This window comes from Fundulus heteroclitus, unplaced genomic scaffold (assembly GCF_011125445.2).
Source record: "Fundulus heteroclitus isolate FHET01 unplaced genomic scaffold, MU-UCD_Fhet_4.1 scaffold_2.2, whole genome shotgun sequence".
Lineage (NCBI taxonomy): Eukaryota > Metazoa > Chordata > Actinopteri > Cyprinodontiformes > Fundulidae > Fundulus > Fundulus heteroclitus.
The window spans coordinates 150,882-171,006 of record NW_023396611.1 but is presented as its reverse complement, the minus strand read 5'-3'; the positions used below and the strand labels follow the sequence as shown (position 1 = coordinate 171,006).

General features: G+C 41.2%; 1 protein-coding gene across 3 annotated transcripts; it reads right to left on the bottom strand.

Annotated features, from left to right (window-relative positions):
* Positions 1 to 6,708: 6,708 nt before the first annotated feature.
* Positions 6,709 to 19,985, bottom strand: tbc1d24 (TBC1 domain family, member 24). Of its 3 annotated transcripts, none has more exons than XM_021316789.2 (8): positions 19,848 to 19,985; positions 14,499 to 15,562; positions 12,725 to 12,730; positions 12,387 to 12,545; positions 12,216 to 12,279; positions 11,086 to 11,181; positions 7,885 to 8,128; positions 6,709 to 7,803 (listed from the first exon to the last, which is right to left on the bottom strand). In XM_021316789.2, the coding sequence occupies exons 1-8, from the start codon at positions 19,905 to 19,907 to the stop codon at positions 7,646 to 7,648; spliced, it is 1,851 nt and encodes a 616-aa protein (XP_021172464.2). In that variant the 5' UTR covers positions 19,908 to 19,985; the 3' UTR covers positions 6,709 to 7,645. The 3 variants fall into 3 exon arrangements, with proteins under 3 accessions (XP_021172464.2, XP_021172465.2, XP_012718613.2); XM_021316790.2 differs by having other exon boundaries at positions 19,837 to 19,974; XM_012863159.3 differs by lacking the exon at positions 12,725 to 12,730.
* Between the last annotated feature and the right edge of the window lie 140 nt (positions 19,986 to 20,125).

Here is a 20,125-nt window from a genome sequence, read left to right as displayed (position 1 = left end):
GTATGCAAATAATTAATAAATGACACATGATGTGTCATCCTTTTTACAACTTCTAATTTTGTTTTTTGTTTGTTTTTTTCAGGCTTGTATCTTGCAATAGGTATTTAAATTTTTATGTAGGAGGTTAGAAATTTGTAAAATAGCATTAAAAAACAAACAGCAGTAGAGACGGCAGTTTAAACTTGCAGAACACTGATGACGTTAGATGTATAAACACCAAATTTGGGCATTAGCACAAAAGACAAAAATGGTAATATCAAAATCTGGCACTTGAGTACACAAAAAGCAGATTTATATGGTGGTTTAAAGTGACAAGAAAGAAGTCACAACATTCATCCCATCAGTTGTGTGATCAGAGTAGGCTTTTTTATATCAACGCCATGATTTCTGCATGTTGTGATTAGAGGAGAAATGAATCAGACAGCAGCTGCAGTGAAATCTTATCTCTTTCATTTTGCTCAGACACTCAGACGAAACATAGATTTTAAACATGCAAGTAATAATTATGAGAGGGGACTGTTTTTTTGACACTATACATTTTGTTCTGAAAGAGAAGAAATCATTTTCTAACTTTATGTTCCCAAACTACAGCTGGGGTTGACTGGTGGCCTGGCTGTTGACTCCCTTCACAAGTCATCTGCAATAATTAGATGTGTGAGGCAGAAAAATACATTTATTTACAAATAGCACATTCATTTTTTAACCATTTTATCGTGTGTCAGTTAAATCAAGTGGTTACATGCTCCAGCCCATAATGATCAAAGTCAGTGGGCGGGGCTAAAGCTGGTCTGAAGTTGACTTGCTGTGCAGTTTAATCAGAGTCTATTTTACAAATCACAGTTGCAGTATGAATCTGTATAATCTGACCCAATCTGTATAATATGATTGAACTTGACTTTGTAAAGTGCCTTGAGATGACATGTTTCATGATTTGGCGCTATATAAATAAAATTTTATTGAATTGAATTGAATTATTCATGAAGTACTGCGGCAAAGAAAGCACAAAATAATAAATAAATAGACTGAATTTACATAGCTACTGCAGCCGAGGATCAGAACGCCAAGGTCCCCGCCCTCGACTGCCACCCATTGTACAATTCACCCGTTTTGAAATTCATATTTCAAACTTTATCCTAATACAGAACACAGTTTGAGATATCAAAAACCTCAGCATGAGAAGCACAAATAAGACGAGACACATAAAAGCAGAAAGGTTAACATTGGAGACTAGTCACGGTAAGTTCATATGTTGTTGTGAGCATAATTTATATGTGTCCGTTTGGGTGAAGTGTTTATATTTCCGTGAACACTCTCCAGAGGCCATTGTCCTTGATGTTACCAACCGGCCAACAGTTCAGAAAGCATCCGCAGATGTCAGCAGGGGAGGAGGGAGCAGGGGAGAGTTCTGAGCACTCTACGCCAATTACAATCTGGGAGTGTCATTGATAGGGGAGGCATAATCCAAAATATCCCAAATTAGTTGGGCTCGCAACCTTCCAAGACAATTCCTCTACCTACTGGGCCAAAGTCGGACCAAATGTACTACACAATAATAATTTAAAATGTTAATTATTTGTGGTAAAATTAAAGTATTTATTAATTTGTTAAATGATTAATGAAACTTTAAAATATCTAGAAACAACTTTATATTTTATGTTATGCAAATTACGACATGCAGAAATATATATGGAGCAATTTAAAATTATGCTTGTTTTTGGCACACTTGGCCCTCCATACACAACATGCAGCAGAGGGTGTTTCACTGTCAGCTGTGACATGCAGCGATGTGGCATGTGTGAGCCTGTTTAAGTAGGTTAGCTGAGAAATCTCCCCTCCCTCCCCTCCTTACTGCTTCCAGCAACTACACACCGAGGGAGGAATGGGAGGGTCAAGTAAACAGAACCCCCCCACATAAAAACTGAGGGAGGGGTGGTGGTGTCTTTGTATGACTCAAGGTAGGGCTGTCCAGTCCTGCCTTCCTCCTTCTCCTCTGCTCTCTCTGCATTGCCTGGTCAATTCAGCACTACCAGACCCCCCCCCATATGTCAGTGTAATGCCCCACCACTCGTGATGCACAGTGTCTGCATGCATCACTACCGGCCTCCTTCCTCTTAGACATTTCCATGGCTGCCAGGACCGAATTATGAAACGGGGGTGAGGTCTCACCGATAACAAGGTCACAGTGAGGAGGATGTTTCTTGTATTTTGTCTTTCTCTGTTGGCTGATGAAATCCGGTTGATCTAAAATCAGGTTGACGTGCACAGAGACTCGGTCGTTGATGAGAAAACACTGTGCAGTCTGGGGCAACCGGCTCATGTAACAGCATAGGGTAATATGATAACCTTGGTAGTGGCACACAGTTGTTTCCTGTTTGCTTTGGGTAAATCCCCATGTTGATGATGGGTAAGAATCAATAGATTTAAATTAGAGGATGTGAATATAAAACGTTTCCCTGGCAGGGCTTTCAGATTACATTTAAAGGGCAATGCAGCACTCTAATGAGACGTAACATGATCCATTTATATCCAGACACACTGCAAAAACAGAACTAAAAATGAGTAATATTTTTTTTAAATTAGTGTATCTGTCCTTGATTTGAGCAGGTAAATAAGATGATCTGCCAATGGAATAAGACTTTTGCACTTAAAATAGGAACAACATATCGCCATCGTCTTATTTCCAGTGCAGGATGTCTAATTATCTTATTTTAGGGGTCAAAATACTCATTCCATTGGCAGATAATATTATTCACCTGCTCAAATCTAGGACAAAAACACAAATTTTAAGAACATTTTGCTTATTTTTAGATCCGTTTTTGCAGTGCATACAGACTTTCACAATAGGTTCTTTATCTTTCAGCAGAAATTTCAATCCTTTAGTATGCAACCTTTAAAATGTAAAAATACAGGAAATTACTCTGGTGAATTATTCTTAGATGTGGTACATTTTTCTTATTTCGAATAAACTAAGCTGTTTCAAACCATTTGGCAAAAGAAAGCCAGCAGAAAGAACAATTAAGTCACACACAATCTTCACACAAAAATACGCAAAAGGCCAACGAGGGGAGTGGGAAGTCGGAGGAAAACCCTTCTCAGTGCGTAGACTTAAACACTTAAGCATCTTATTCCTCGAGGCTGGAAAGCAAGGTTTTCAGTAGATGCGCCAGACCAACACCCAAAGGAGCAGCTAAATATAGACGCGCATGTGCGATTAGCGGTGTGAATCCTTGAATGAACAGCGATGGCCCCGGTGAAGACAGTCAGTACCTCTCGCTGTACAGAGGGAATTACATTACAACGCTGCTTTGTTATTTGAGATGCTTTTTCTCTAGACACATTCAAAGCTTAAATGCATTCACTGTAAATTAATAGGCTAAGCATTTTTGAGAGAGGCGTGCTGCACCAACATCGATCGGCCTAGGCTGCTTTTAAACTGATGAAAAACCGTACGTAGTGCCTTGCAAAAGTGTTCATTCATTGTTACATTCCAACCTGTAGGTTTATTAATCTAAATGTGTGGGAAGGATCTGCATAAAATATTCTAAGGTGGTGAAGTGAAATGATAGAAATATATGTACAAAAAATAATCAAATTTCCACATGCATATGCATCCATTTCATTTGCTTTGAACCCCCTAAAAAGTTCTGGTTCGACCATTTCCCTTCAAAAGTCCCATATTCAGTGAAAGGAAGTCCACCTGTGTGCGCTCCAGGAGTCACATGACCTGTCAGGTTAAACACACCTTTCCTGGAGGCTCCTGAGGTGCAGCATAACTAAGCAGGGGGCTGAAACACCATTAAGACCCAGGAGCTCTCCAGAAGAACAAGTCAGGGGCAAAGTTGTTGAGAAGCACAAGTCAGGGTGGAGTTATAAAGAAATCCAGAACTTTGATGTTCCCCACAGCACCATCAGATCCATCATCTTCACATGGAAAGTAGCTGGTACCAGAACAAGGCTGCCAGGAGCCCACCAGAACTCCCAGTGTCACTGGAGTGTCTGTCGACTGGACCAAAATCAGCCGTTTGCTCCATAGAGCTGGACTTCATGGAGGAGACGCCAGAACAATTGACATTAAATTGTTAAAAACAAGAAGGCAGGGTTTAGAGTTTGCCAAAAGGCACGTGGGCAACTCCTCAAATGTAAGGAGGAAGGTGTTCTGGTCAGACGAGACTAAAATTTAACTTTTCAGCCACCAAAGAAAACACTGTCTGGCAACAAACCCAACACAACCCATCACCTCCAGAACCCCATCCCCACAGTGGACCATGGTGGTGGCAGCATCATGCTGGGGGATGTTCTTCAGCAGCAGGGATTGGGAAACTGGTCCGAGTCGAGGGAAAGATGAATGGTGCTGAATACAGGGAATTATACCCTGTATTATCCCAGCCCTTCTGGCTATTTATTCATGTTTTATCTGTTTTATCCTGCTGGAAGGTGAACCTCCACCCCAGTCTCAAGTCTTCTGCAGTTTTTACCTTTTTATTTTTTTTCATAAAATCCCACAAAAAAGCATAAATCTGGCTGCAACATGACGGACTGTTAAAAAATTGAAGGGCTGATAAGAATCAATGATGGGCAACTGTTACATCCTCTGTCGTTATGTGGGATAAAATGCTAAACCTTAGAGGTTTATGCTATTAAAGCCAAAAACTGACAGAATGGACGGGATTGGTAAATTTTTCCTACTTTTGATTACAAGAGAGGGTCAGCAAATATGAAAGATAAATATTAAAAACAATTATTGCCTCCTGTTAGGAGTCCCAATTACATTAATAGCCTGTTTGATTGTTTGGATTTTATTGTTTAATTTTAAGGAAAATCACAAAACATTACCAAATGGTATATTCATGTCACCAGTCCTTAACAAATAACACTTCTGCAGGCCTGAGTATGCTTACAGCTCTGGTCGCCTCCGTCTGCAGACGGTACAGACGCTGCTGGGTGGGAACATTTCTGCATAAGGCTGCAGGGACGGGGCGACCAACCGACAACCCTTCTGGCAAACAGGAAGGCTTTTACACATATTTAAAGAATATCTGACTCATCCTGATGGAACATTTTCCAGTCATGCAGTTCATCGTCAGCCTCCACAACAGACGTCCAAACAAAAATAGAGAATGTGCCAAAAGAGCCACGTCTGAGTAATACAGGAGTCCCGAAGGTCCAAAAGCTTTGGGGTAAAGATTTAGTCCTAATGGGGACGGTACGGTGGATTGACCCTTCTGGGTCAGGAGTCAGTGTCTGCAGAGAGGGAGATGGACAGACTGACGATAGACGGATGGACGGCGACGGTAATGCTGCAGTCTTATGTCCGCCATGGTTCTGGTGCTCAGCAGGAATGGTGGTATCAATCATTTCCTAGTTAGATGCAAAAGAATTGAGATGTGGAGCTAATAAGTACCAACAGGTAAAAAGACGAGTTAGGTGCATCCATCTTTTACTTCATTAAATACTTCTCAAAATGGTGATGCAGTGGAGGTTTTCAAAACTCACCGTACAAGTCAGTCAGTAGCCGTTAGCAATAAAAGCAAATAATAATGGATTTCTCTGCATTTTTGCTTTTACAGTCATATGAGGGAAAGACTCCAGATACAAATTGTCCCAAGATATATATATATATATATATATATATATATATATATATATATATAAAAATAATATCCGGCTTTCACTGCCTTTTTGCTAGGCAGCCATTTTGGATTTTGAGATCAGAGTTCATGGGAAACTTCAAAATTTTAACTCGTGTTTCTGATTTCAGGTGAGCTGTTCATTTTCCCCAAACATTGAAATAAACATGTTTTCAAGACAAACTTAATGTTTTTAAACCTCCAAGCTGGTGGCATTTGGAAATTTTGATAGAGGTTTTGTTTATTAGAAACCAGGAAGGTCTTACTTGTGATCTAGCAACACTTTGTCAGAACTTTTCTTCAACAAGCATTTAAAACTGAAATTATTTAACTTTTCTTCTTTTAAAAAAAAATAACTATGCTAAGTATTGTTAAAAGAACATCATCCAATTGTTTAAGAAAAAAAAAGATCTCTCCAAACCAGGAATGTAGAACCTACGGCTCTGGACCCGTACGTTTGGCTAAAGATTATGTAGAACTGAACTGGAATATTTTGATACAATATAATAAAAGTAGGTTTATAGCAGGTTTGTTTGGTTCAGTATCTGGATAGAAACTCCACAACTGTGAGATTAATGGAAAATATTTTTTTTCTTCACTAGGTTTCAAACTAAATGCTTTTCTGTTTTACAAAGACATTCAATTTTTGGTTCTATTAAAATGCTTGTTTGTATTAATCAAACCAATTGATTTTTTTTGTTAAATTACAACTAATTTTCACTTTGATTTAGCTGAACATGAACACAAAATGACAGATTAGTTTTATACATTAAGGGTACTTTGTGGGTCTCTTATAAATGTTGATTGTATCGTTCTAAAACTCAAAATTAAAACTTTTCTAATCCTTCAATTTAACTGGAAAACAAGTAAATTTTACACAATATTTAAATGTTAAGCTTGATTGTTTTATAGAGAAATAAATGTACTGAACAAAGCAAAGAGCAAAAATGTTTTTTTGCAGTGCAACGGCTGCTCTAAACTTATTTTAAGTTCTCTGCTCACAAGTTGCATAGTCAGAATAAGAAATGGTGTCATTTGTAAAATAAATAAAAATAATCACAGTAAAAACAACAAAGATCAATTTTACTGTTTGACAAATTCTTTTATTCTCTGGTTTCTAGATCTGATACTTTATCAGTGTTATGACACCCATCATTGGATTCAACCTTAAAAAAAAGTTGATTTTAAATGATCCAGCACCTTTCTTTGACAAAAGACTTGTGAAATATTTAGATGAGAAAAAGTCAGCAACCATCAGTATAATCTGGTAATACTGTTTTTTCACATATTGGGCACAACAGCGTCTTTGTTACTTTATTCACAAACCACTGGAGAACCTCCATCCAACCACAATAAGACACGAAACCCATCAACACTTCCTCAGGTCCACATTTTACAATATTCTGGAAAAGACAGTCATTTCAAAAACGATGCAAATGCTAGAAAATGACATTATGACACACAAAAAAAGCAGATTTTTGCATATAAGTTATGACACAAGTCAACAAACATTTGCTTAGTTTATAATTGTTTTATCCATTTACTTGAAACATGGGGAAAAACAAATAATCAAAAAGTGCAGGAAATATGCAGCAGAACTGCATGGAACACCATCATCATCATATTTAACGTTTATCACACAATAAAGACTTCACCTCACAAATGTTGCAGGGAACGCTCGTTTTATCGTCTCTGGAGAACCGCTGAGAAAAAAAAAAAAAAAGATCGAACTAAACGCCACAGAACATGAAACGTAGAAATTAGCTCAGCGGAAAACCAGACGCCGCTAATCTAGTCTCCATTTCAAAATAAGAATAATCTGCATGTACAAAAATAAAGAAAAATATAGACTCTTTACAATTTGACATTTAAACAAACTGCATTAATAAATAAAGTACATGGAGGAGTTTGCTGGATGGATGCGATTTTAAGCACGAACTGCCCAACGTGAAAGTTTACGACGTAATGGAGATGAGACTCCTGCTGTGATTGGTCCAGCCGCACCTTCACGTCCAGGATTACTGGGCCATGGCGTCCAGGAAGCCCCACGACTCCAGCACGGCGACCTGGAAGCTCTCCTTGCACAGCGGCGGGTTGTCGAAGGTGGTGCACCGGCCCGTGTGGCCGTGGTTCAGCTCGGCGTCGATGTAAAGCGCGTTGCCGTCGCCTCCGCCCCCTGATGGGACCAGAGGGAAAGTTTTAAAAGTAAAAAACGCTGAATTATTCCCTGAATTATTAGCTGAAATAATCCACTCACCCACTATGATGGAGTCAAAGTTTCCAGCCATGAACATGGAAGTGTTTTTGGAGTTGAGGTTGAAGTGGCGGGCAGCGAGGAACGGCGACAGCTCTCCGGGGGGCTTGTCCGGCTGCTGCAGGCCTCCGTCGGCGTTCTGGCCTTCAGACGAGGCGGAACCCTCCGGACCCTCGGGCTTGATGGCAGAAGCTAACTCCGGGTGGCGGATCACCACCCACTCGTAGCGCTCCATCTCAGGCTTCAGCTGCAAAGGACAGACAGTCAGCGCCAACAGCCGCGTCACACAGTTCAGAGGTTTACATACACCCCTCAGCATCCACGGCACTAATTTAGGGGTTTTGGTTATTTTTTTAGTAAAGAAAGATGGGTACAAGTTTCAGTTTATTGTGGCTTCTCTTTATCCACAAAGCCAACATTTCTACTCACATGCTCAGATACACCCCCCCCCCCCCCCACACACACACACACACACGGTGACAGATGAGTAAAACTGAGCCGTACCTGGTTACTAGTAAAAATAAATATTTATGCATTATTCTTAGAAGCTGGGTCCATGCTAGCAAATCATTCGAGCTAAATACAATTTAAAGGCATACTATGCAACATTTTTCAGTTAATTAATGTGTTCCATACAGTTTTGGATGATTAAATGAGTCATTTCAGGTCGAACAAAGGTTTTCTCGGCCGCCCTGGGGGTCTGTGGGGGAAATACCGTACTTGCAATTGCAGGAGCTCTCGGCCCGCACACACAGGCTCAGAAGTCTCGTTACTAGACCGCGAAAGTCGGTCTTGCTTTACGGCGAGAACTCCATTTGACGAGGCGGCCGCCTCGCCAAGATAGCGCTGCGGGAAGCCTGATGTTCATACTTTCACTGTTAGTCATTGTTTGTACTGCCGTTTTTTCCACTTTTCGTTGCGTTCGCCTGTCTGCTAAGCTCAAAACAACCGCGCCTGGCTTGATGGAGAAACCAGAACAGCTGAGCATCTTTACGACAGTGCACTTTTACTTTCGCCCTCTGGGGGGAGCCTCGCTGGAAAAATCAACCCCGGTTGCATAGTATACCTTTAACAAAGACGTGGCCAAACATGCAGGTAGACTTATAGCAGAAGTTTATTCTTATAACCGTATCATGATGGATGCGTACCGTTCAGTGGAGAAATATTAACCCCCTTTTAGAGATTGCTTCTGTTATTGGTGTCAAATATCAGACAATTATAAAGTGAAACCAAATAAAAAGCATTCTAATCATGACTTCAGTTGAGGGAAATAAAACTTTGTGGAAAAACATGTTAAAATTATATCTAAACTGTTCATTTTCACTACTAAGACCCAATAACAGACCTGTTGACAAACAAAAGAACCAACAGGCCACCTGGAACCGGTCTGACAGCATGAAGTAGGCTAAAAGCTCTGGAATAGCGACAATTCGTGCTCTCCAGAGAACCATCGTCTACTGATGGAGAGAACGTGGAACCGTGGGGAACCTTCCCAGGAGAGGCCGACCCATCAGAATCACTCCAGGAGATCATCAAAGTCTCATCCAGGAGGTCCCAGAGGAACGTCTAAAGCTCTACAGGCCTCAACGCCGTTAAGATCAGAGAGACTGGACAAAAACGGCATCCATGGGAAAGATCCAAGGCCGGAACCACTGCTGACCCAAAAGAACACAAAGGCCAACGATCTTCACGATCCCTAAGACTTCTGGGAAAATATTCTGTGGATCGATGATGGCGGAAGATGAGCGTCTCTTCCAGAAGAAAAGAAGGAGAACGTCATACAGGCAGCCAAACATGGAGGCCGCAGTGTGATGGTCTGGGCCCGCTTTAGGATCCAGACCACATGATTCACCCGTCCATCAATTAACGACCTTAAGTTCAGGGGCTGCTGGGTAACAGGCGCCACGTTTGAGCTGCTGGGTCATCATAGATGGAAACTTTTGCTGCCATATCTCCAAACAGTTGTCGTCGTATGTTGCGTCAACTTTCCACCCAGGAAACGGTTCAAGCCGATTCCCATGATGAGTGGATGTAATCTTTACCCCAGAAATCTTTTACCTCTTTTAAATAACTTTAAAAACAGGTAAAATTTAAAAGGTGCTGATTTGCAAACAGGTACATGTGCTGACCACTGAGCTATAATACACTGGAGTGCTGATTTTGCCGAAAAACTGAAGTCACTGGCCGCCATCTTGCTCCTCCCTACTCTCACAGAATCCCACAGGATTTGGTTGCAACAACAAGCAGTTTTCTGGCTGAGTGAAAACGTTTCACAGGTAATTCTGCAGTCAGTGGATGTACTAACACTATCAACTACTAGGAAATTAGGTGCTGAAATATTTTACATGTTATTCATATTAAATATATATATGTATATATAAGTATGTGTATATGTATATATATGTTTTTGTATATTGTTATTTATATATTTATAAATGTTAAACTTATATATTTAAATGAATAAAATGCTAAATATTTCAGCACATGACTTTCTCAGTACTTGATATTTTTAGAACATAACATAAAACTACATGGTATTTGACATTTTAAAAGTCTTAAGCCCCCCCTGAACATGAGAAAATCCTCGTTATTCGATGCTGTAGCGCACATATTCCCTAGTTACTGGAGGAAAATAGGGAGTACCAATATGGCGGCTGGTGGCTTCAAAGCGACTCGTTCTAACAGACGGTGATTAGCACTCCAGTGTGTTATATAGCTCAGTGGTGCTGACCCACACAAGAAACAACCTCAGGTTTATTTTTTCCCCCCTTGTTGCAGTCTGGACTCTATAATAATCCGGCAGCAGAAGTGACGGAGCGTCTCTTACGTGTGTCAGGTCCGGTGTCGGCCCAACCAGAGGATCAGGTGACCGGGCGTGTTTGAGTTTTAGCGTCTGAGGTGTCGCTGTGCAGCGACGCAGAAGGCCGGATGAATAATTAACACAGAGGACATCAGAGACCCGGTTCCCCATTTCCAGCAGAGGCTTTATTTAAACCAACAAGTCCCCCGCTGCACGACGAGCAAAATGCTTCTTTGTTTTTGCAGCGATGAGACCGACAACTCTGACTAATGAGGGAGCCGTTAAGGAAACCAGGTGAAACCGTGGCCTATTCCGCCCTCTAGTGGCTGCACTATGTCACATTACTCAAACTAAAAGAAAAGTTAGAAGTGACCTAAAAAAAACAAATAAGATAAAAAGCATACCCTGAAGACAAAACACTCCCCAGTGCCAAAGAAACTCAACTTGTTGCCTCCACGTTTTCTCTCCTCCCAGTCAGACGACAGGAAGGCTCCACACACCTGGATCAAAAAACAGAAACCAGTTAGAAAAAGTGGCAGAGCTGGCTTTGATCAAGCCCGTTTTACGCCTTTATTCATTTTATTTCTTACAGGATGTATAAATGTACTTGTTTTTATTATAGTTATAGAGCTGCTGTCATCCCAGGTTCTTCTTGGAAAAAGATTTTATTCTCATTGAGGCCGTTCCCTGGTTAATTGGTTTGAAAATAATCCCACTTAAATTTTAGAAGCAGGGTTCCCACACCTTGGTGAGCATCAATTTCAATGACTTTCCAGGACCAATTTCCTAAAATTCAAGGACCACGCGTGGCGGCATTTACCTACTGTGACTGCTGAATAGGTTATCATATTTTAATACAATGCAAATTCAATAAAAGACTAAACGGCATTGAAGTTGTTGGGTCAGAAGCAATGCAAGAAAGTGGACTTAATTTATAGCCTACATTGATATTGATCATATTCATAGCCTACATTTATATCCACAGTACATGGCTATGCCATACTACATTACATATAAGATGTACATTAGTCCTACCGCTTCATGGAATTTATGGAAAAAAGTGCAGCATTGAGATGTTCAGAATTATATCAATTTGTTTCACTTTCATCTTTCATTAAGCTAGTTTTTGACTTTGACTCTGAAAAGTCGCTAAATATAGCGACAAAGTCGCTGAGTTGGCAACACTGCGTGAATGTAACCTGTTGGACGCACGTAGGCCTAAACCGTAGCCTAGCAACTAACGAAGAAGAGCGAACGTACTTTAGCAAATTAAAAGTCTGAGGAATCAATATAATTTTAAAAGATCGTGTGATAGTAAAATAATGACACGAGTCGTCATCCGTGTGAACTTTCAACCCCACAAAAAAATTCAAGGACTTTCAAGGACAAGGTGTTTTTTTTGGCTGTTTTCAAGAACTTTCAAGGGCCTTGAATTTATTTTTTCAGATTCACAAACTTTCAAGGATTTCAAGGACCAGTGGGAACCCTGTAGATGACTAGCACAGCTGCATTAGGAGAAAAGCTGCTTGCTTACGTCTCCGTCTGTAGTCCGGATAAGGAGCAGGGTGGGTTCATGGCCCTCACAGTGAGAGTAGAATCTAAAACACAAATGTTAAAAGCTCTCATCAGCGTCTTTAAAAAATTAAAATCGAACAGGAGCTGCAAAGAGGAAACGATGTATTGAAGCAGGCACTGAGACGGCCACCTATTGAGGCTGCAGCCGTGGGTGGCCGTGGTGAAGAGCAGCTCCGGTTGGCAGAGGGCGAAGCGCTCCGGGATCCACGACCAGATGTCATGCATCTCCTTAGCGCTGACGATCTCGGAGGAGAAGGTTTCAGGATTGAGAGCCAGCTGCACGTTACGCCTGCAGATGCAGAAGGAGAGAAGGAGACATTTAGCAGAGGCTTTCACAGAGCCGCTCGTTCACATGGTGATGCTTCCCGTTTGAAATGTTTTTTTTTTTTTTCTTAAAGAATACCAGAAAACTGAGTCCAGTGTGAATAACCAAACACTGACGACATGGCGTCTGTTTAGTGAACCCACCTAGATCTGTGAAACAGTGCAGAGAACACAGGCGTGGAGAGCAGATGACACAGAAGATGCACAGAGAGTCGTGACCAAACAGACAGGAAACCAAAAAAACAGACAAAAAACAAAGATGGTGAGAAGATGGAAGAGCAAGTCAAACCATTACAGAAAGAAGGCAGGAATAAATGCTGAAAGGACAGTAGCTATGTTAACATGCACAAAATTCCACCGTTTATATGGGAACACAATTAATCCGATCATAATGTGCGTTTAAATGCACCTGGCTTTATTCAGAATAGAAGCAATTTCCCCTAAAAACACAGAAGTACCACCTCTGTATTTGCTTAAGTACAAAAACAATAAATAAAGCAGTTTTGTATGAGTTTGTCTTCCTAGGCCCAGGCTGGACTTGCACATTGTTCTAATTACGGTTAAAATGTTACTGAATAAATAATAATTTTGAGCTCTTATTTTTCCCCAGGAGCTCCGACTGTTTTGCTTCCCGATGCATTTCCGCCGCTCACCAACGCAGAAATACGTCAGATTGGAATAATTTTAATCCTGACAAGTGTTTATATGAACGTTGATCGGATTATCAATCTGCATAAACCTCTCCTCATTCGGATTAAACTTAGTCCGATCATCATGTTATGATTGGCTTCCTTACATGACGCTTTGTTATTCCCATCAGCCATTTATTCGATTATCCTTATCCATGTAAATGTAGCTACTGGTACTTTTCTAATTATACATTTATATGAAAAGCTGCAGGAAGTCTGAATCCCTCCGACATCTATGCTCCTGATTTTATATTTTTAAAAACAGGTTTTAAAAAAGCCACTCTGGAAATGTTTAAATGTTTTGGAGGAGGTAAAATATTTTTTGCAATTTAGTTTTTAATTCTATATTTATTTGGCATTCGATTACTTTGGACATCCCGGCTCTGCTTCATTTTGGACCTGATTTTTACTTAAAAACGGATGATGAGGCTTAACCCAAAAGTAACGAGTTTATATAAAAATGGTGAGTATGATTAGGATAAACGGTCGGCAGACAGGGAAAGCCTGAAGAAGAGCGGCTAGGGCTGAACAATTAATCGCATTTTCAATATAATCGCGATTTAAAAAAAAAAAAAAAACGCAATTTCCAAATCGCAGAGTCTGCAATTTTTGGCTATGTAACATTCAGGGAATTAGACACGTCCATTAGGTGTTGGTAAAATGTTTAAAGTGGGTTTGCCTCCACATGGAAGGGAAGACAGTTGCAGCAGTGAGATAATCTAATTTTATTACTTGTTTTAGAGTTTATATAATCATACATAGCATTAAGTACAGGTCAATCAGTTTAATACATAGACTTGCTTGTTGGTTGCACTTTATGTTCAACAAGGTTTGATGTCCAAATCAACTAAAAGCTGTTCTCTTGAACAATATTCTGATTAATAGAAACATTAAAAGTTCTTGTTTTAAATAGTCCTTGTTTACAAACGTCTTTATTTAGAGAACATTTTTGTTGCTTGTGGTTAATGCGGAGAAAAGTCAAAATAGCAATTTTGGTTGAAATAAATCGTAGGCAGAACGCAATAATTTCTGCTCTGAGTTTAGATGCTGTGGGGCTTTAGCAACTAATCCGCACAGCGAGGAAACAAAATGATTTGTTGTTTCTATATGTTTAAAAAGACATGATAAATTAAACTGGAAAAATCGCATTAAATCGCAATATTAAGAAAAAAAAAAAAATTGCAATTATATTATTTTCCAAAATCGTTGAGCCCTAAGAGCGGCGTTACCTCTTCTGCTTGACGGTGATGCCTTTCTGCTGCAGCGACTTCTCGTTGGCCAGCTGCAGCAGCGTGATCTCCTTACGGCTGATCAGGCGGATGGAGAAGGACTTCTCCAGCAGCTTCTCTGGCGTGACCGTGGAGCCGATGCCTCTGACAAACGCCTGGATATCGGAGCGGATTTTCCCCGAATCGGACTGCTGCTGGTTCTGGCCTCCCATTTTATGCTTGCGGTAGAACTTGAGCAGGGCGATGGCAACGCGGTAGAGGACCTTGTAGCCCTCCACCAGGTACACATCCAGGACCCTGACCATGTGGCTGAAGGGCAGGTCGCCCAGCACCCAGCGCTGCCAGTCGGCGTACACCTCCAGCACGTCCTGCGCTGTGGCCACGATCAGCTTGTGGGCGGCGGTGCAGTACTTGTTGGCCAGGTCGCCGAAGGTCATGCAGCCGGACTCGTAGGCCAGGAAGGTCTGGTCCAGGAGCCGCTTGCCCGGCTCGTTGCAGGCCAGGATGCGGCTGACGTGCTCAAAGCACTGAGCTTCGTCTTTACTGAAGTGGAGGAGCAGCGAGGTGACGGCGGGGAGAGCCGGGCAGTGGGAGATGTCTGGGAACTGGCCCGCGACGCAGTTGATGACGCGGTGAGCCGAGGCCACGGCGTCCGCTTTCAGGCAGTACCGCGGCACGGGGTTCCCGTCCACAAACTCCGGCAGCGGGATGTTGGCGTTGGGCTTCTTGGCGCCCGCCTCACCCACAACGTCGCGGTAGACCTCTGCGTCTGGCGTTACCGTACGGCAGGGGATGGATCTGATCAGCTGCTGGTAGACTTGCGCCCTCAGTTTGTGGTTCTTGGCCCAGTAGCCTTGGCGAGCCATCTGCTTGAACTCCTTCAGCTCCTTGCAGTCCACCTTGGTGGGCCCGCTGCTCTTGGCCAGGTCCCCCATCAGGGACCAGTCCACAAAGGCGCCGTAGTCGTCCTCGGCCATGACGCTGGCTACTTTCTGGACGGCCCCAAGTAGGAAGGGAGGTTTGACTGACCTTCTGTCCTCCACGTTACCTGCCCATGGCGGTACCTGGAAAACACACAGAAGAAGAACTTAATGGGCATCAAACGTGACCAGACCTGCAGGCCCCTTACAGTACCAACATCCCGCGCTGAGAGACCACAACGTTTCTGACGGCTCCAAACGGAAACATTGGTCTGGGTCACCAGGATCTCCAATGGCACAGCCGTCCGAACACAATTAGTCTAAAACTACTGAAACCGCCACCAGAAAAACTCTAAAGATTCTGTATTTCTGTTAAATGTTTGGACCGAGCTGGAAAATTGGAACAAGACTCACTATGACGCCTGAATTCAATTGATACTTATTACGATATTTTTAGTCTACAATGACTAAATACGACCAATACAGAACCAAATGGTCTGGCTCTATCACTAGGCCACGATAAATTTAGCTGGACAACATATTTTTTTCTAAAAATTATCGTGATGAACCATAATAGTAATTTCTCAAATATGACAGTGGCATAATAACTCCAGTATATCCTCAGATTTAGTGTTTGGCCACCATCATTTGGCTTATGTTCATAAAAGCCCATTTTCTTATCAAACTAGTGTTTCTCGGGCTCTCACCATTGCTAAACTTTGCGCGTGCGCCTACCTGACAACATTTAACTCTTCCCACACAGGAAAGGAGAAGGGAGGGTTGAGTGGACGCTGATGCATTGTACTGAATTATTTTGTTATCCTGTCTCAGTGAGAATAGAGCGAAACACTTTGGGGACAAAAAAAAAGCAAGCAAGCATATGCAAATTAAGCTAATTTTAATTAATCATGTGATTAAAATTTTATCGTGCAGTTAACTAATTTATTGCTCATGACGACAGGCCTGTCCATCATTACACGCACATTTCAGGCCCAATCAGTGGTTTCTAGCTGAAGCTGTGAGCTAACTCTTGATCTCTCCTCTATTGGTCCAAAAATTATTACTTCAGTTTTCTTTTTATTGAATTAAAGAACATTTTGTCCCATCCATGCATTGATTTCTTCTATTTCCTCAGAGGCTGAACTGGTTCATAGTCACCTGGTGACATGGTGATGTAGAGCTGTGTGTCGTCTGCATAGTGATGGTAGCTGATGATGTTTATGATCTGAGCTAGAGGAGCATGTAGATCTAGAACAGGAGGAACCCAGGATGGAACCTTGGAGAACCCCACAAGTGATTTTTGTCGTCTCTGATGTAAAGTTACCTACTGATACAAAAAAGTCATTTAAGTAAGATTTAAACCAGTTCAGTGCTGTACCAGAAAGGCTGACCCAGTTTTCTAGGCGCTCTAACAGAATGGAGTGACCAACTGTGTCAAATGCTGCAATTAAGTCCAATAAGGACATATAAAGTTTTTTAAAGTGAATGCAGCACTGTAGTAAAACATTTACCAATTTTATTACAGTTTCTTGCTCTGGTAAGCTTTTCTTTTCTGTAAAAGCAAAGCAGGGGAACAGAGCATCTTTATCGTGTACTGATGGGTTGAAACAAATCCAGTAATCTGTGGCTTGAGCAGAATCTAGTCAGTAAATGGTTGATACAAATGCAAAAAGAGACCCTTAAAAAAATGGGTTTTAATCAGGCACATGTTTCTTATCTGGGACCAAATGAGGTTCTGCTGCAAGAAATGTTAAAATTCATAAGAGAAATCCATCATAACCTTCTTGGTCTTGAGTAATTCACGGACTAAATGAGAATTTACAACTTAAAAAACACTTTTGTTAGCAACTTTTCATGGTACGGTATCGTAATAAGAATTTCCCAATACATCCTTCCTGAGAACAGTCGTCACATGAAGATGATGCATGACCAAAGATCACTATGCTGAACACGATGGTCATAAAATCAGATTTTTTATTTTATTTTGTTTTTACACCTTTAAGAGAGCCACCTGTGGGTGGATGCCAAGCCATTTACACATAAACCTAGAAATCTAAGAGGGATTTAGAGATAATCCATCCAGCTTCAAAGTTAATTTTCACCAGATCTACACAACCATGCAGTATTTAGCAAACCAAAGACTAGATTTTGACCACTCAGCAAAAACTCTGGGCCAATTTGTTGCTCTGTGGCCCTTTTCATCCCCAGAGCTGCTTCAGCTTCATACAAGTTTATGAACCACTTTGAATCCCAGTACTAAAAACATTTTTTAACACCGTTATACCTCGTTTAAATTCTTTTGGGTTTTAATACCAGTTGACTCCTAAAAATGAGATAAAATGACTGAAAAAAACAAAAACCTCAGGCTGGGAGAAATGGCTTAAAAATAAAATCTTAAAAGTATTTTCCGATTAATTTATTTTACCTCCTTTTTGTTTCACAAAAAGAAATTCAATTAGTTTTTACAACTTGCTTTTATGTCAAGCATTTCGTCTGGTTGTTGACCTGAATTCAAAGTGCAACTAAATGAAATGAAAAATGCTTGTACAACAAGATAGTGTTGTAAACCATGAAAATATGACAAAATGTTTGCCGCTAGTGGTTTTATAAAATGAGCTTCACTTGTTTAACTTCAAAAAATAAATAAAATCAGAATATAAATGATTAGACGCTTAACTACACTTCCATACAGACTACGAGAATATGATAGAAAATGAACCGTCCTCCTGGGGATGATGGTGACAATACATCATGACTGCCTTTATGACCATAAATATTTCCAAAATGCTGAATGATTTCATGCAAGCAAAGGAAAAGTGCAGCAGTGTCCTTTCAGCCAGCTGACCAGCAGTATAAAGCAACAGGAGAGTTTAATGTTGCCCAAACTCCGCACTAGTAGAAAAAAGGTCCAGATAGTGAGATGATTTCATGCTGATGTGCCAAAAAGATTTAATATTTCCTCATTTGCAAAAGCAATACCAATGTAAACCTTTACAAGATGCTCTACAGTACTCATTTTAAACGCAGGGTGTAGGCTGTAGGCTGCACTTTTTTTGTAAGCACTCATAAAAATTAGCATGTTATCGAAGCCATTACAAGGCCTTTGTTTGGTAATGGTATAAAGCTTGTTACTCATCATTACTCCAGACTTTTTGAATTGAGAAAGCTTCCGGGAGAGGTAGCGAAACGTCTTCAACTACAGAAAACAAGTTCAGTTGCTCTGTTTTTTTTACATTTTTTGGAATGACCATGACCCGGATGACTGAGAATCTTCACCAGCATACTCTTATAAAAAAAAACTACTATATCCTCACAATTTAACACCTTTATTCTTGTAATCTCCCCTAAAAGAAATCCCACCTGCCAAAAGGGGGTCACCAGTCTATGGCACTGTTAATTAGGGGGTCTTAGGCTGAAAAGTTTGGGAACCCCTGGTCCAGACATGCATTTCTACAGCAGTCATTGGGGCAAAAGGTGGAGTACAACCCTGGAACAGGCAACCCAACAGATTTGAACCCACAACCATGCTACCAGACTCAAACAAAACAAAATTAACTGTATAAAAGTCACATGATAAAACGCTTTTAGACATATAAACCAGTTTCTGCAGCAACAGCCTTGGTATGACAACAACAGTAGCCATTCAAGCAATCCCCTGTGACAGCAATATTTAACACTTTTGCAATAAGAATTTATGATTTCACCACCAACAACACTGCACCCTCAGCAGAAGTTGGAGCATTTAGCACAGGATATGCTGACTGTTTTTATCCCAATGAAAGCTACATTTAGGGGAGATAATAGACGTTTTGATTTTATGCTGCACATCCAACATTCAGGGTTAATATTCGCTCTTTTCAGCAGGGAAACTAAGACCTTAAAAAAAACAGTTAGTCTCATAAAACGACTAATGCATCCCAAAGTCACCCAGACCGTTTATACTGAGCTACAGAAGCCGAGAGGGCCCGTTAACCAGCGTGTGTGAAGCTAGCAGGAGGCTAACGGGCATTTAGCATCGCTGGTGCCCCGTTACCCCTAAACCTGCCGGGCTAGCACGGCTAGCGTTAGCGCGACGCTGGCTGCCCAGCACACCGCGGTGTTTACGGGCCAAATAAAACCATAAAACACAACCAGCTCCGAGAACATCGACAGAAATAATACAGATTAATCACGAAAATAGAAATAAATAAAATGTCAGCGTAGAAAACAAGGCTGTCAAATCAAATCTGCACAAACCGTTACAGCACCTGCTAGCATGGACGCTATGAATTAATCTGACAGTCCGTCCAGCAGTTTATACGATTCATTTAAACAGAAACACGCCCCACAAACGAGAACAGCGTTTACTCGACAAAACCAGCAATGCCGACAAGCCAACAACACGTTTATTTGGAATAGGATAAATAAAAAAAACACACCTTATCCCTACCTGAGAGCCGCACGGACACGCGAAGCTGGGCTCACGGTAAAGTGTCCCGGGCGTGCGCATGCGCACTGAGTCCAGGTGAGCTGTTTAAATCCACACTGACGACCACTCTGCTTTCTGTCAGCTCCTCTGACCTAACCAGCTTTAGAGTTGGTCCTTAATGAAGTATTCTGAGGACGCGGTGAATATTTAAGTCCTTTGATGAGTTATTAGCCGCCATGAACACGCAGACGTAGCACATCAGTCCCTGTTTATCCAGCTTGCCTTGTTGATTTGTGCAG